The sequence below is a fragment of the Lampris incognitus genome, chromosome 6 (assembly GCF_029633865.1).
Source record: "Lampris incognitus isolate fLamInc1 chromosome 6, fLamInc1.hap2, whole genome shotgun sequence".
Classification (NCBI taxonomy): domain Eukaryota; kingdom Metazoa; phylum Chordata; class Actinopteri; order Lampriformes; family Lampridae; genus Lampris; species Lampris incognitus.
The window spans coordinates 30,842,959-30,859,736 of record NC_079216.1 but is presented as its reverse complement, the minus strand read 5'-3'; the positions used below and the strand labels follow the sequence as shown (position 1 = coordinate 30,859,736).

General features: G+C 43.1%; 1 protein-coding gene across 2 annotated transcripts in view; it reads right to left on the bottom strand.

The window, feature by feature from the left end:
• Positions 1 to 1,448: 1,448 nt before the first annotated feature.
• The window catches only part of n4bp1 (nedd4 binding protein 1), a 39,817-nt gene continuing 24,487 nt past the window's right edge, over positions 1,449 to 16,778 (bottom strand). The window contains exons 8-12 of one of the 2 annotated variants that reach the window (XM_056282145.1): positions 7,186 to 7,316; positions 6,796 to 6,892; positions 6,475 to 6,582; positions 5,502 to 5,603; positions 1,449 to 5,223 (exon numbers count right to left, since the gene is read on the bottom strand). In XM_056282145.1, coding sequence (XP_056138120.1) covers positions 4,794 to 5,223; positions 5,502 to 5,603; positions 6,475 to 6,582; positions 6,796 to 6,892; positions 7,186 to 7,316 — 868 coding nt within the window. In that variant the 3' untranslated portion in view covers positions 1,449 to 4,793. The remainder of the gene's footprint in view (positions 5,224 to 5,501; positions 5,604 to 6,474; positions 6,583 to 6,795; positions 6,893 to 7,185; positions 7,317 to 16,778) is intronic. The other variant, XM_056282146.1, reaches the window with a different exon arrangement.

The window sequence follows — 16,778 nt, the reverse complement described above, 5'->3', positions numbered from 1 at the left end:
ACCGCTTTAATATTGTAACGTGCATGGATAAGTAGACACGTTGGTCATTGACTAACGGGTCAGACCCTTCAGTCGACTGGTTAACGTTGTCGCTTGCGGTGTGGGAGACACGGGTTCGCGTCCCAGCTGTGGCGACGGTCTCCCAAACTGCCCCCCGAATTCGCTACAATATTGACAATATTCTGGCGGACCGGGGGCTGAGCGGGGTGGGTTAATAACGACCGGAATATGGCTTATAAATCAATAGTATCATGAAATTTAAAATAACGTTTGGATATTAAACACACAGCGCATATTTTACTCGCATTAACATAACATGCATATAACAACGTTGCAACTCACCAATTTCATCAATTCTCCTTGAAACTGTGGTAGCTGAAAGAGGAACCTTTGCCACCTTGTTAGCTGCAGCTTCCCCCAACACTTCACAGCACGTCCTTGGCAGCAGGCAGAATCAATTCTTCGCCGATAGTGAAAGGCTTCTTAGCCTTAGCAATACGACTAGCCACTAAGTACGACGCTCTCAGAGCAGCAGCATGTGTAGAGGTGGTGGCTCTCAGTACCTGCTTCTGTCCCGCTTGCTCGCGTTGTTTTCGCCCAAATAACTCCACGGGTTTGTCTTTAAGTGCAGGGCGCTTGGACTCGAAGTGCCGAAGCAGTTTTGAGGGCTTCATTGACTCATTAATAATAAATCAAATTTATATAGCGCTTTTCTAACACTCAAAGTCGCTTTACAATAAACGGCGGTGAAACAAGACAACAGATAAAACGTGACACAAACATACAGGATACAGGGGTGGATGGAGGGAAGCTATTAGCCAGCTTTGTCTTCACATATCACACACGGGGTGCTCGGAGCATGCCAGTCACCGGTCGCAATGAAGCCGTATTTTCGGTACGACTCGTCGTAATTCCTGTAGAAGGAAGCTTTTTTCTTTTTTTTTTGCCGTCTCTGCGTTATCATCGTCATTAGACCCTTTATCTCCCATACCTCTTCCGGAGAAACTCAAGCGACCTTCATTTTTTTACCGGTACCCATGGTACCTAACTAGCTGCTAGCGAGTTGACTGAAAGCGTCTCTGAGTTATGACGTTAGTTACAATTGGTCTGCCGAATGCCACGTGAACGAGTGATACAATTACATCATTGTACACGCTTCAAGTATCCGTTTCAAATTAAAAGCCCTCTAGCATTACACGATCCAAATGGCTGGACTGGGCTTTATTTGAATATTGTATATCATATTGTTTCCTTGCGGCCTGGTAGCAAATGCTTTGCGGCCCAGTGCCGGTCCGTGGCTCGGTGATTGGGGACCCCTGATCTAGGGCACTTTCAAGTACTTTCCAGATCCGTGGCAACCCTGAATGACGCTAGTGAGTAAATGATAAAACTGATATGCACAATGGCAAAAACTGTGAAAATAAGACCCAGGTTGTAATAAACCAGATAATCTTTAATGAGTGTCTGCTGAGCGGCCATGTATTAAATGCTTGTGTTTTGTTTTTGTTTTTTTGGTGAAGATGTTTTTGGCATTTTAAGTCTTTGATATGCAAGACAGTAGAGAGAGAAAGGAAAGAGAAAGAAGGGAGGATATGCAACCCAGGTTCAGTTAACCCGAGAGGCTGTGATCGGGCCTGAGCCTACACGGCATGTGCTTAACTGGCTGAGCCACCAGGATGCCCCTTAAAGGTTTAAGCTTTCACTGTGCCAGAAAAACTCAAAATAAAAAATATTTCAAAATATATTTTTCACAAATTTCCGTTTTTGAAAATTCTTTTCCTTATTTAAAACTAAATGTCAAATAACAAACCTTTTTTTAGCTCTCTAGCTACTGGATCATGGCGTGACCCTCCTGCAGACTTATGTTACGGAACAAATGAAAGAAGTTTAAAAGGAAAGTTTATAAAGAAACAATTGTGGCTGATAACCCAGTCTTAGTTTTACAAGACTGGTCTTACATTCCATCTATGATACATGAGTAACATTGTGAAAACGAGGTTGGTAATACAGCCTGCTGTTGAAAGAGGGATTAGTACGAGTGTGGGTTAAAATTAATCACATACTTTGCTTTGAAGAAAAGTACGGAAAATAACTGCTGGTCTTGGTTGCTCGCAAAAATTTGGCCATGCACATTGTCTAAAAATGTTGCGCATCTAAAATGGCAAAAAGACCTCAATCGAGCATACAGGAGGATTTCAAAGCGACAGATACCATACTTCACGGACATGCACCAAAAGATAATAGGGAACAGCATTGGTTGCCGTTTTCTGAAGATCTTCCACATACTTGAAACCATTAGTGCACTTTAGAGAAGAACTGCTTATATTTACAAAAAGGGAAGAGATTTACTTACAAAATTCAGTAAATGTGAAAAAAATCCTCCAGCAACATTACAACAGTAACATGACAATGCGCTTTTGACACATAAAATGTCCAGAACAATATTCTATTTTACAATGAAAACAAGTATTTGTATATTACAAAAATAAGGGAACATCAAGGCCCAATCCCAATCCCCCCCTGGACCTACTCCTTCATTTTGCACGTGGCCACGTATGGCAGGGTGTCCCATTTCTTTTGGGGATCAAGGGGTAGCTGTCATCTAGCCTTCCAAATGACCCTCCAATCGGAGCGTTACAAGGACAGTCTTGCGTGAGCGCACTAGACTGTCCGTGTGCTAAACTCCTCACAGTTGAGCATTTTTCCTGCACACAATCATTGGAAAAGGAACGGCTGTAAAACAAATAAAATTTTTGAAATCAATTTTTTCCATGATCTTGGGCTCAAAGTTAGTGATACATCTTGGGAATACCACTGTTGCTATGTGACTCTTCATCCAAATGGAGAAATGGATCCAGGGCTGAAATATTCTCCTGATTTTTCCTGGTGTGGTCTTCAGGAGAGCAATCAAATTTGGTTTATAGACTTTTTACATTTGTATTGTTTTGTGGGTGAAAAACATCTCCACAAAAAAAAAAAAAAAAAAAAAACTGCTAGAAAGTACACACCCATCATCATGCTCAAACCCAATATTTTTTTCTAAGTTGACAGGAATCTATGGTAATATAAGAATCCATCATCATCATCAGTTCTGTAACCTATGGAGGTCGTAGGAGCACAGCTGATGCCTCAACAAGTCTCTTCCACCGTTCCCTATCCATTGCAGCTCTCCCTGCCTCCACTATGCTCATCTGTAGCCATTCTCTGATGTTGTTTACTGGGTTTTTCCTCGGTATCCCTCTCTTCCTAGTTCCTTCTACCAGGCCATGCAGGATGTCCTTTGCAGTGTCCTTTCCATTCGGCAAACGTGCCCAAACCAGTTTAATTTCTTTTTTTTCTACCATTGTAAGTAAATTATCATGGTCACCAATAGCTTTCTTAGCTCTGTTCAGCACTTCAATGTTGGTGACGTGCTGTGTATGGGATTTGCAGCATTCTTCTGTATGCTCCAAGTTCAAAGGTTTGTATTTTTTTCTCCATAGCTTTTGTTAGGGTCCAGGATTCTGCTGCACCATATAGAAGAGTTGCTATTATGATGGTGCGGAGCAGTTGCATTTTTGACGTCATTCCAAGGTTTTTATCTTTCCAGATCGTGTTGAGCTTGGTCATTGCGCTTGTTGTAAGGGCGATTCTGCTCCTAATTTCTTTTTCCGATCTCCCGTCTTTGTTAATCACAGAACCGAGATATTTGAAAGATGTGACTTCAAGTTTTTCGCTGCCAACAGTGATTTCCGTGTTCTGCTCTTCAATCTCTTCAGTCTCCCTCCTCAGGTGATCTTTTGTTGTCCTGATTTTGCTTTTTTGAGTACTGATCAACATACCCATGCCCTTAGCCGCCTTGTCCAGTCTTCTGGTTATTTCAGCTAGTTCAAGATAAGAATAAGAATGAGAATAATAAGAATCCAGGTCATTTAAATTCCAAAATCGATTTCATTATTGATTTACAGCAACCATTTTAGGACTACTTGCCTGAAATGAATCAAATTCTTTATTTATCAGTGATGACATAAAATGGGTGACCGAAGAGTGTGTCTTTGCTCCTTTTGATGCAAATTAACTATAACTCAAAGATTATCTAATTTGACAACACACTGACTACTTGACTGAAATGGTAGTGTATAGGAACAGCATCTGGATGTGGCTGGGCAGCATTTTGCTAGCCAGTATGTTCAATAAGTTTATATTGGAAAAAGTGGACTGCCATAATGAAGGATAAAAAAAAGCAAAACCTGTCAAAACTTTCAAATTTTGCAGCCAACAGGCTCAGAGCCAGAGGTGGAGAGCCCTTGGAGATGGATGAGAATATTGTACAGACAAACAAGCTCTCCGTGATGGACTCGCAGTCAAAAAACAAGGTCTGCATTATTGTGAAGGAAACCGGACGGTTTTGTCAGTTTAGTTTACATAATTCAGAAGATTTAGCCCTAGTTTTTAACCTGGGTCAGAAGTTAAGTTTTTTTTTTATTATTATTTTTGCAATTAAAGGACAATATAATTTCTGCAAAGGAAAATTTCTGTGGGCACCAGTGTTGTTAAGCCAAATCAAATAGAGAGAAGGGGAAGAAGAGAAGACAGAATGGATTATGCTCATAGCAGCTTTTTTGATGATCAAATTCTTCAATACAAAAGAAAAGTTTTCTGCCTTTCCCTCGACAAAATATTTCCACTGGCAGGCTCGTACAATGGATCTTAAAATAAATTACTCTGAAGTGTATATGTATATAATCTTGGACATATGTGCACGCAGATATACAGTGTATGTGTGCTGCTTCCAATTGCCATGCCACAGCACTTTATCCCAGTAGCAGCCCCGACAGTGCGTTCAGGTCTCTCATGTAAGGGTTTTCGCTCAGGATCCGGTCAATGCGCTGCTTCTGGTCTGGAAAAATATCATACAGCTTCCTCTTCAACTCGGATGTCTCCCCTTGGGAGCGCTGTGGTGGGGGGGTGGGAGAGGGAGAGGGGGAGCGGCGGGGCGGGTGCCATTCAGGTGGCCCTGAGTGAGGCCAGTGCGGAGGAGGGGGTCTAATGGCAACAGGTGGTATGTTGAATGGGGGCTGAGGAAGAAGGGAAGAAGAGGGCCAGGGCGAAGAGGCAGGGGTTCGTGGAGTAGAATGGACAGCCTGGACATAGACAGATTGCTGCTGTTGTTGTTGCTGCTGGTGCTGGGCAGGAGGGCGCAGATCTGGAGGTCTTATTGGGGGAGGAGTTATGGAAGTTCTTCTGACAATTAAAAAGATGAGAAAATGACAGAGTCAAAGACCAAATTAGAGGGGAGAAAGCAGTGGAGATAAAGTGGGACCATGAGAGAAAGCCATCTATCGCTGATGCAGTTCCCGGTTAAGCTTGTTCTACCATTGTTTATTTACTCTTACAAGTAGCCAAGTAAAATGTGCAGGGGGCACTACAATACAATGAAAAGCAAAAGGATCAGAGCTTATTTTTCAGTGCACCAACCACACACATACATGCATATGGAAACATGCATGTACATAACTTACATGTTGTCTTTACGCAAGAAGACTTCTAGGTGGGGCCCATGTTTCCCGAGCGGGTCATCGGGGATCATGAAATGGTCCTCCACAAATGTAAACTGGAGCAACCTGTAGGATGGAGGAGAAAAAAGTTGTTAAAATACACCAAAATCATCTAGAAAAAAAAAACAAAACAAACTGTGACATTGGTGCAAGCATGTGTGAATTTTATAGTGCCCTGCCTCAGGACAGTATTTATTTATTTATTTTTTACATGGTGATGATGGCTCGGGCTGGGCCGGTGACGTTTGGACACTGCTTGGCATCCTCCATCATATTGTTCATGTATCTTATATCCATCCATTATCCAAACCGCTTATCCTGCTGTCAGGGTCGCAGGGATACTGGAGCCTATCCCAGCAGTCATTGGGCGGCAGGCAGGGAGACACCCTGGACAGGCCGCCAGACCATAATTCCATTATAATTCTGTTATCCTCTTTCAATGTTGTATTCTGTAAATTGTGTACACACAACATCCACTGCATGTTGTCCATCTTGGGAGAGAGAGCCCTCCACGGCTGCTTTCTCTGAGGTTTCTTCCTATTTTTTTCTCCCTGTTAAAGGTTTTTTTTTTTTTAGGGAGTTGTTCCTTATCTGATGCGAGGGTCTAACGCCAGGATGTTGCGTTGCTGTAAAGTCCCTTGAGGCAAATTTGTAATTTGTGATATTGGGCTATACAAATAAAACTGACAATTTGTCAAATTTAAGAAAAATTATAGTTGTACTGAAAATAAAACATTTAAACTATTTTGGCTGTATTAAATACGAAGTTCTTCAGCATCATACTGTTTCTCCTTTTTAATGCTCAAGTTTACCTTAAACAAAAAAAGTATATTGCAAGCAAAACGTCACCTCAAATAACTTTGCTTGGTCTAAATAGTTTGGTCATTGTGTGCAAGTGAAGGAATGTGTGAGCAGCATATGCAGAATGCCTCATCACCTTTCTTGAATGATCCTCCGCCAGGCATCAGAGGTGCGGATAAAGTCCCTCAGGTTGTCATTGGTGACGATGACACCATCTGTTTTTTCCGCTAGGTGGAGCAGGAACCTGAGAGACAAAGAGAGGACAGTAAGAGTTTTTCACTATTGTTTACCAACAACTGACGGACCTTGGTTCCAATTCTCACTGTCCCAATTCACAATAAAAAAACTTTAAAAGGTGGGCAGATTGATCACTTTCCGGATTGACAAATGAATAGAGTGATTGATGACACCGGCTTGGTGTGTCCTGGTGTGTGTGCGTGTGTATACACGTGTATACCTGTCATCGTGTGAAGATATTCTCTGGCCACAGACTTCTCTAGAAGGAGTAAACGAGAGCAGTCTCAGGTCCTCCAGCTGTTTCAGAAAATGTTGTTCTGGGAAAAAAAAAAAAAGGGGGAAAGAACAGTCAACAGAAGGCAGTTTCTCTTTTGGCACTGCACATACAGACTCATAAACATATAAATACCCCTCTGCACACACCCACACACATGTGCCAACATGGCCCTTACACCAGTCTCTCTATCACAAGTAAGCTCACACACCAACCAATAAATAACAAGTGCCTCTGTGGACAGGTGTGTGCACTGCACGCGCACATACGCGCGCACACACACACACACACAAACAAAGTTACTGATACTTATGGGTAATCACACAGCATGCATACCTGCAGTGAGTCTGTCTCTCTTCTGACGCCACTGAGGAACAAAGACTGTGATCTCTCTGTGGCCCCGCCTCCAAAACGACTCCACAGCCAGCGCGATACCACGACAGGAGAAGAACCGATGAAGACCGTGACTAGAAGCGGTGGGGTAAGCAGAAAAGGAGAGTGAGACCAGTTAGGATCATTACAAAGGAGTTGCACAGTACTGTGTCCAGATGAGACTCAGTGAAGGCCATGACTTCAGAGAGGTGGTCAACATGCAGTAAAACATGGGAGAGGGGTAAGGATATTGAACATAGGTTCAGATAAATAGTTATTGCAGGATTTCACAGTCAGTACACATGCCTTGTGAAATGTGAAGAACCAATGCAGGCCCTGACTAGAGGAGAGAGAGGAAGGAGTGGATGACGGAGGGATGGGGCGAGAGGGATAATGAGAAGAGATACAAATGGAGACGTTAAGACAGATGGCAAAGTAAAATAGTGAGGGGGACTACAACTGTGTGTCTACTAGGAAACTCCATTTACTGCTGTTATTTCAATTTAATTTCAATGGCAACGATATACAGAAGTGCTGTGCTCTGAAAAAAGTTTTCAGGTAGTTGCACAGCAACAGTAGTAGACACAACAAACACTTCCTGCTAGTGTCAATTTTGTGCTCCTAGATAGAAAAAAAAACAAACAAAAAACAACAACAATATACAGACACCCACATACATCAGATGCTGTGTCATACCATCAGCCAATCAAGATTGCCAGCAGTGACATGCACGCACAAGTACATCCACGTCAGCTGAAAAACAAGTACACCAGATGAGCAGCTAGGGCAAAAAAACCCACAAGACAACACAATCGGCAACAAAAGCAGATTAGAAACTCTCTGGGAGCCACTGGGCTCCCCAAACAGGAAGTTTTAGCTGTTAACCGCTATGGGCCATAACTCAAAGTCAAGGTTTCTTTAAAGCCAGTATCACAAATTAAAAAAAATATAAGTAAATAGAATAGGAACTCATATACCTTAAAATAAACAATCAAAACACAATACAATACATAACACTACTGCTACTCTAGAGAATACTAATGACAACCTGAGGTCAACATCAACATATGTTTTTGTTAATTGTTCAGTGGCCTTATTTTTTTCCCAGGATATTTTTGTTTGTGGCAAACCCACTGCATTCCCTTCAGTGCATCAATTTTATTTTCCTATTTGCCAATACCTCTTTTGAGGCAGTGTTGCCCATCACCATCAGCAAAACATCTGCCTGTGTACCATCACTGCGTATACAAAGAGGGAAACTACCATTTAAAATTGATAACCAATTGAGACCCAAGCTAATTTTACTGATTATCAAGGGCAACAAAACAACTAGTATGCCACTGTTGACAAGGATGTGATAATGTTGTGAATGTTGCTGTGATGGCCTGGCGACCTGTCCAGGGTGTCTCCCTGCCTGACGCCCAATGACAGCTGGGATAGGCTCCAGCATCCCCGCAACCCTGAGAGCAGGATAAGCAGTTTGGATAATGGATGGATGGAATGTTGCAATGCATATGGTAATATTCACAGACACTCTGGGAATTTTACTCAAGCCATAAAAAAAAATAATAATAATAAAAAAAGATAAATATGTCCCTTTATCATGCTGTATGTCACACAACCTCATCTTCGTCTACTTGAGAACTTCACTGTCACTGCAAGCGCACAACATTTTAAATTTGATGGGAAACAGTTCTAGGAGAATTGTCAGAAGATAAATCATGAAACAAAAATGGGAAAACCTACTGTTGTAATTGGGGCTGCTATGCAATGCTGTCTGCAAGCGTCAGTTTTTCAGGATTAAGGTGAGGAAAATGTTTCGGTTTAGTTTCAGGATGATTAAAAAAAGAACCACAAAATAATCTGGAGAAATCCAATACATTTGAAGCTCAGACAACAGGGGGAAACATCATTAAACCAGAGGCCATTGTTGCCCACAAAGTCTAAGTGGGGTAACACAAACACTTTAATAAACAGGGAATCTACCAAAACATGTCTCCCTTGTGACACTTACGAGAAAAGATGTTCACTCGTTTATATGGTGCATTCTGGGAATTTTCAAGGGAGCTGAACTTGCAGGGTACTGGAACAATTTTGACATCGATACACCTTAGAAAATGCCCAACTCCCTTGGCAGTTCACTACCTACTGAACCAGGGAGTGGTTTGAGACACAACCTTGCACTTCATTGCGCACACACACACACACACACACACACACACACACACACACACACACACACACACACACACACAGTTGGACGCACATATGAAACAAGAGGTTTCCAACTCGTGATTAGGGCTGCTATGCAAACTTAGGGGAAGTTCCATAGACCAATGAAAGAGAAAGTGAAGAATGACAGCACAGCAGAAAGCAGGAAGTGATGATACAATCAGTAAACTCACCATAGAAACCTGGAAATCATGTGACAATGAAATATTTTTGACTGCAATAAAATTACTTAGCAAACATGGAAATGAGCCTACCCTGAGATAGATCTGCCAAACCTCAAATCTACTGTAAATGCAGGAGTCTGTAGTTGTGCTGAGAGCATCATCAGGCACATTTGTGATAAGTTACGTCAAGATGTTGGGGGAAAAAATCAGCATGATAGTTTGCAGATGTTATATGTGGCCATGTGGTGAAATGGAAACGGATGATCCGCTGTGGCGACCCCTAACGGGAGCAGCCGAAAGTAGTAGTAGATATGTGGCCATGTGGTGAGAAACAGTTCCTGTTTAACACCACCCTTACAAGTTGGCTGATATGGATTTTATTAGATATATGTAAACTCAAACTCAAGCTGCAAAAATCAGTGGGCTAAATGAACAACACCAGTAGATCGGTGTTTTTATTTAGAAATATCAACATATCCACATGTTCTGGGGTAGTCTTGTATCGAGTCTTGTTAGCCCAGCTGCTGAAAGGAACTAATTTGATGAGACTATTAGTATAATTAATTGTTAGTATACAAAAGTATAATTAATTTAAGTAAGATTGGTGTGGTTACACAATGACCTTTGATACACAAATTACACATGTGGGCTGATTGTTTATTGGCACCCCTGCCAAGTAGTTTCACCTTTTATGGCACAAAGTCAAAGGGGACGCCTCATTAGACACTGAAGTGAATACTGTGTCAAAGGACCAGTGTGTGTGGACACAATGCTCGCAGTGCATGCACAGATCTGTTCATAAAAAAGTGCAAACAAACCAAGGAAACTTTTGGCAAGTCCATATTTTCTCTTACTTTGGATTTGTTCGCTGGTACGATCAAAATTGAAGAGGTGTAGACCTGCCATACACAAACATGTACACCAGTCCTGTCCTTTTTGTCTGTTCTTAGAAATTCCTTTAAGTATCTCTCAAATGAGTGCATACGCAAATAAGGGAAAAGATCACGCAAATGTATCTAATACAAATAAAACTTCCCCACACTGCGCTCTTGCATATGTGACTGAATACAAACCTTCGTTATATTCTTTTATGCCTTTTGTGTCACTTCTGAGAGCAGCACTTTGATTTCTATACTTGTAAAGTTCTTATATTTCTTAATCCTTTTATAGCAGCATATATATATCTATATACAGATATATACAGTGCATCCAGAAAGTATTCACACCCCTTCACTTTCCCCGCATTTTGTTATGTTACAGCCTTATTCCAAAATGGATTAAATTCCTTTTTTTCCTCATCAATCTACACACAATACCCCATAATGACAAAGTGGAAAAAGGTTTTGTAGAAATTTTTGCAAATTTATTAAAAATAAAAAACTGAAATATTGTATGTACATAAGTATTCACACCCTTTGCTATGACACTCAAAATTGAGCTCAGGTTCATCCTGTTTCCACAGATCATCCTTGAGATGTTTCTACATCTTGATTGGAGTCCACCCGTAGTAAATTCAATTGATTGGACACGATTTGGAAAGGCACACACCTGTCTTTATAAGGTCCCACTGTTGACAGTGCATGTCAGAGCAGAAACCAAGCCATGAAGTCAAAGGAATTGTCTGTGGACCTCCGAGAATGAATTGTATCGAGGCACAGAGCTGGGGAAGGGTACAAAAAATTTTCTACAGCTTTGAAGGTCCCGAAGAGCACAGTGGTCTCCATCATTCGTAAATGGAAGAAGTTTGGATCCACCAGGACTCTTCCTAGAGCTGGCCGCCCAGCCAAACTGAGCAATCGGGGGAGAAGGGCCTTGGTCAGGGAGGTGACCAAGAACCCAATGGTCACTCTGACAGAGCTCTAGCATTCCTCTGTGGAGATGGGAGAACCTTCCAGAAGCACAACCATCTCTGCAGCACTCCACCAATCAGGCCTTTATGGTAGAGTGGCCAGACGGAAGCCTCTGCTCAGTAAAAAGCACATGAAAGCCCTCTTGGAGTTTGCCAGAAAGCACCTAAAGGACTCTCAGACCATGAGAAACAAGATTCTCTGGTCTGATGAAACCAAGATTGAACTCTGGCCTGAATGCCAAACGTCACGTCTGGAGGAAACCAGGCACCTCTCATCACCTTGCTAGTACCATCCCTACAGTGAAGCATGGTGGTAGCAGCATCATGCTGTGGGGATGTTCTTCAGCGGCAGGAACTGGGAGACTAGTCAGGATCGAGGGAAAGATGAATGGAGCAAAGTACAGAGAGATCCTTGATGAAAACCTGCTCCAGAGCACTCAGGACCTCAGACTGGGGCAAAGGTTTACCTTTCGACACGACAACGACGCTAAGCACACAGCCAAGACAACGAAGGAGTGGCTTCAGGACAAGTCTGTGAATGTCCTTGAGTGGCCCAGCCAGAGCCCAGACTTGAACCCCATTGAACATCCCTGGAAAGACCTGAAAATAGCTGTGCAGCGACGCTCCCCATCTAAACCTACAGAGCTCGAGAAGATCTGCAGAGAATGGGAGAAATACCCCAAATATAGGTGTGCCAAGCTTGTAGCTTCATACCCAAGAGGACTTGAGGCTGTAAACGCTGCCAAGGGTGCCTCAACCAAGTACTGAGTAAAGGGTGTGAATACTTATGTACATGCAATATTTCAGTTTTTTATTTTTAATAAATGTGCAAAAATTTCTACAAAACCTTTTTCACTTTGTCATTATGGGGTATTGTATGTAGACTGATGAGAAAAAAATGAATTTAATCCATTTTGGAATAAGGCTGTAACATAACAAAATGCAGAGAAAGTGAAGGGGTGTGAATACTTTCCGGATGCACTGTATATATATTATAGCATATATTTATAGTCTCGATGTAAAGGTAACCCTTGATCAACAGTTTAAATTCCAAATATTTTTTTCTACTTTTGCACGACACTCATATTTACAATTACCCACTTAGCAGATGCTTTTATCTACGGTGACTTACAATTAAATAAATTTGAATGTTACCAACTGACATTGTACAGTTTTTTTTTTGTTTTTGGGGATTTTTTTTTTTTACACTTTTTTCTCCCCAATTGTAGCCGGCCAATTACCCCACTCTTTCGAGCCATCCCAATCACTGCTCCACCCCCTCTGCCGATCTGGGGAGGGTTGCAGACTACCACATGTCTCCTCCAATACATGTGGAGTCGCCAGCTACTTCTTGTCAGCTGACAGTGCGGAGTTTCGCCAGGGGGGACGTAGCGCATGGGAGGCTCACGCTATTCCCCCCAGTTCTCCCTCCTCCCTGAACAGCCGCCCTGACCAACCAGAGTAGGCGCTATTGCAGTGACCAGGACACATACCCACATCCGGCTTCACACCTGCAGACACGGCCAATTGTGTCTGTAGGGACGCCCGACCACGCAGGAGGTAACACGGGGACTCGAACTGCCGAGCCCCGTGTTGGTAGGCAACGAAATAGACCATCATGCCACCTGGATGCCCGTACAGTGTTATACAATAATCATATCACAACAAAGACTGCATGTCAAATCAAGTGCATATAGTGTAGCTGCGCCTTAGAGCATCAAGTGGCAGGAAATAGGAGAATCAAAGTACTAAGTAGATTTACATTGCCATGAGTCAGAAAACAGCACAATTATGTTTTCATGTGCAAGTAGAAAATAACTCAATAGTAGAAACCCAATAGTAATGGTGTTTAGGTAAATATGGGCAAAATAGTAATAACTGGTACCAGTTGCAAAGTGTGACCAGACACCATTTTAAGGATTAAGAAAGGCTTTAAAAAGGAGCATTTTTAGGCTTTTCGTGAAGAAAGCAAGGAAGTCAGTCGTACACTATATGTGGGACATCTGGCCATTACACCTACAGAAGCTTTTATGACATCCCATTCTAAATCCATAGGCATTAATATAGGGTTATTTTCCTCTTTGCAGCTATAACAGCTTCCACTTTCTGGGAAGGCTTTCCACAAAATTTTGGAGTGTCTGTGGGAATTGTTTGCCCATTCATCCAGAAGAGCATTTGTGAGGTCAGGCACTGATGTTGGACATGAAGACCAGGCTCGCAATTGCCGTTCTAGTTCACCCCAAAGGTGATCAATGGGGTTGAGGTCAGGGCTCTGTGCAGGCTAGTCAAGTTCTTCCACACAAAACTCACCCAACCATGTCTTAATGGACCTTGCTTTGTGCACTGGGGCACAGTCATGCTGGAACAGAAAAGGGCCCTCCCCAGACTGTTTCCACAAAGTTGGAAGCATAGAATTGTCCAAAATGTCTTGGTATGCTGAAGCATTAAGATTTTCCTTCACTGGAACTAAGGGGCCTAGCCCAACCCCTGAAAAACAACCCCATACCATTATCCCTCCTCCACCAATCTTTACAGTTGGCACAATGCAGTCAGGCAGGTAACGTTCTCCTGGCATTCACCAAACCCAGACTTGTCCGTCAGACTGCCAGACAGAGAAGCGTGATTCACACAGAGCATGTTTCCACTGCTCCAGAGTCCAGTGGCAGCGTGCTTTACACCACTCTATCCGACACTTGGCATTGTGCTTAGTGACATAAGGCTTGCATGCAGCTGCTTGGCCATGGAAACCAATTACATGAAGCTCCTGGCGCACAGTTTTTGTGCTGATGTTAATGCCAGAGGAAGTTTGGAACGCTGAGTTACTGAGTCAACACAGCGTTGGTGACTTTTACGCACTATGCGCCTCAGCACTTGTTGTCCCTGCTGTGATTTTACGTGGTCTGCCACTTTGTGGCTGAGTTGCTGTTGTTCCTAAATGCTTCCATTTTTCAATAATTCCACTTACAGTTGACCGTGGAATATCTAGCAGGGAAGAAATGTCACGAACTGACTTATTGCAAAGGTGGCATCATATGACAGTAACACGCTTGAATACACCGAGCTCTTTGTGAGGTCAGGCACTGCACTCTTCAGAACAACCCATTCTTTCACTAATGTTTGTAAATGCAGAGTGCATGGCTAGCTGCTTGGTTTTATACACCTGTGGCAACGGGTCTGAATGAAACACCTGAATTCAAAGATTAAGAGGTGTGTCCCAATACTTTTGTCCATATAGCGTAGCTCTAATGGAGACCATGAGTTTGTTCCATGCCTTCTGGGCCCAGAGCTTGCTACTTTGATGGAGGGCACAGATAATAGCCTACCAGATGCAGAACAAAGAAGTCGAGCAGGAATATACATATCAATATGGGTTTGCAGGTAAATTAGTGCAGATGTGCACATTGAGGTAGGTTTAAAACCAAGCTAGCAGCATCATTCTGAATTTTGATTACATGGCCTGAGGGATCATCGAGGAGTGCACTTCAGTAGTCTAACTGTGAGAGGACTAGAGCATGGCCCAACATGTTTTAATCTGTAACAATTTAGCAGATATTATAAAAAACAAAGTGGCAAGAACAGGAGACGGCCATACTGTGGTCAGAGAATGATGGTCCGTTATCAACCATCACCTCGAGGTTTCTCGCAGAACTGGACGATGTGATCAATGTATTGAGTCTGTAGGATATGTCAGTGGAGATAGAGGAATTGGCAGTAATGACCAGTGAGCTCTGTTTCAGATAAATTGAGCTGGAGGTGCCATTCCTCATCCAAGCAGATTATGTCAATAAGACAAGCAGCAACCCTTACTGACACCTCAGTTTCATCCGGTAGAAAGGAAAGGCTGAGTTGGGTTTCATACATACTGGAATAGTAGGAAAAGCTCTGTGCAGATTATTGAGCTAAGAGAGGTAGTAAAGAGAGTAAAAAAGGAGTGGACCAAGCACTGAGCCTTGAGGCAAACCTGTTTTGACTCATATAGGGGTGCAAATTGACTCCTCAATGATGCGTGGTACAATCTACCTGTCAGGTGTGATTTGAACCACTTTAGCACTGTAAGAACAATGTCCAGGTCAGATAATGTCGACAATAAAATCTGGGATTGACTGTCTCAAATGTGTCTAAGACGTCAAGGAGGATGACTATGGAGGATTTTTTCAAAGTGCATCACTGACTGCAAGAAGAGTCGATTGTGCTGACAGAAACAGCTGATTGCATGCCACTCAATCAAGCATTTGGCAAGGAAAGGGAGCAACAAGATTGTCTGATAGTTCTGAGCTAATGTAGGATTGAGTGATTTTTTTTTTCTTCTTCAAAAGTGCGGTGACCCAGGCAAGCTTAAAATCTGAAGAGAACACCCCTGATAAGAGAGAAGTTAAAAATGTGGATCAGATAAGAGAGGGTAGAGGGGTTAATACATGAGAGGAGGGGTGAGGGAAGGATCAGTGGTACATGTTGTGCTAGAAGAAGTTTAGAAATTAAGAGTTTCAGAGGGCGTCCAGGTAGTATAGCGGTCTATTCCATTGCCTACCTTCCATTGCCTACCAACATGGGGATCACCAGTTCGAATCCCCGTTACCTCCAGCTTGGTTGGGTGTCCCTACAGACACAATTGGCCGTGTCTGCGGATGGGAAGCCGGATGTGGGTATATTTCCTGATCACTGCACTAGCGCCTCCACTGGTCGGTCGGGGCGCCTGTTCGGGGGGTAGGGGGAACTGGAGGGAATAGTGTGAGCCTACATCCCCCTGGTGAAACTCCTCACTGTCAGGTGAAAAGAAGCGGCTGGTGTAGCGGTCTAAGCATCGGCTTTGTGTCAATGCAGTTGCCCACTGGGGACCGGGGTTCGTGCCCTGGTCTCGTCAGAACCAACTATGGCCAGACTCGATGAAGCAGCAATAATTGGCAACGCTGTCTTTGGGAGCGGGGCGGAGTCGGCTTGTGTTCATCATATGAATGCGTCTCTGTGTGTGTTGGAAAAACCAGTGGTTCGGCCTGGATTCGCCTTGTCACGGCAGTGGTGAGGCGTCTCCTTCGAGACTGCTGGCTGGAGAGATGCATTTGGCAAACGCATGCAGTACGAGGATGGGTGTTTGAACTAAAACAGGGATCGATTGACCACTAAATTGGGAGAAAAAGGGAAAAATCAGAAATAAATTTATAAAGAAACGAAGCGGCTGGCGGCTCCACATGTATCGCAGGAAACTTGTGGTAGTCTGCAGCCCTTCCCGGATCGGCAGAGGGGGTGGAGCAGTGACTGGGACAGCTCAGAAGAGTGGGGTAATTGGCCGGATACAAGTGGGGAGAAAAAGGGGA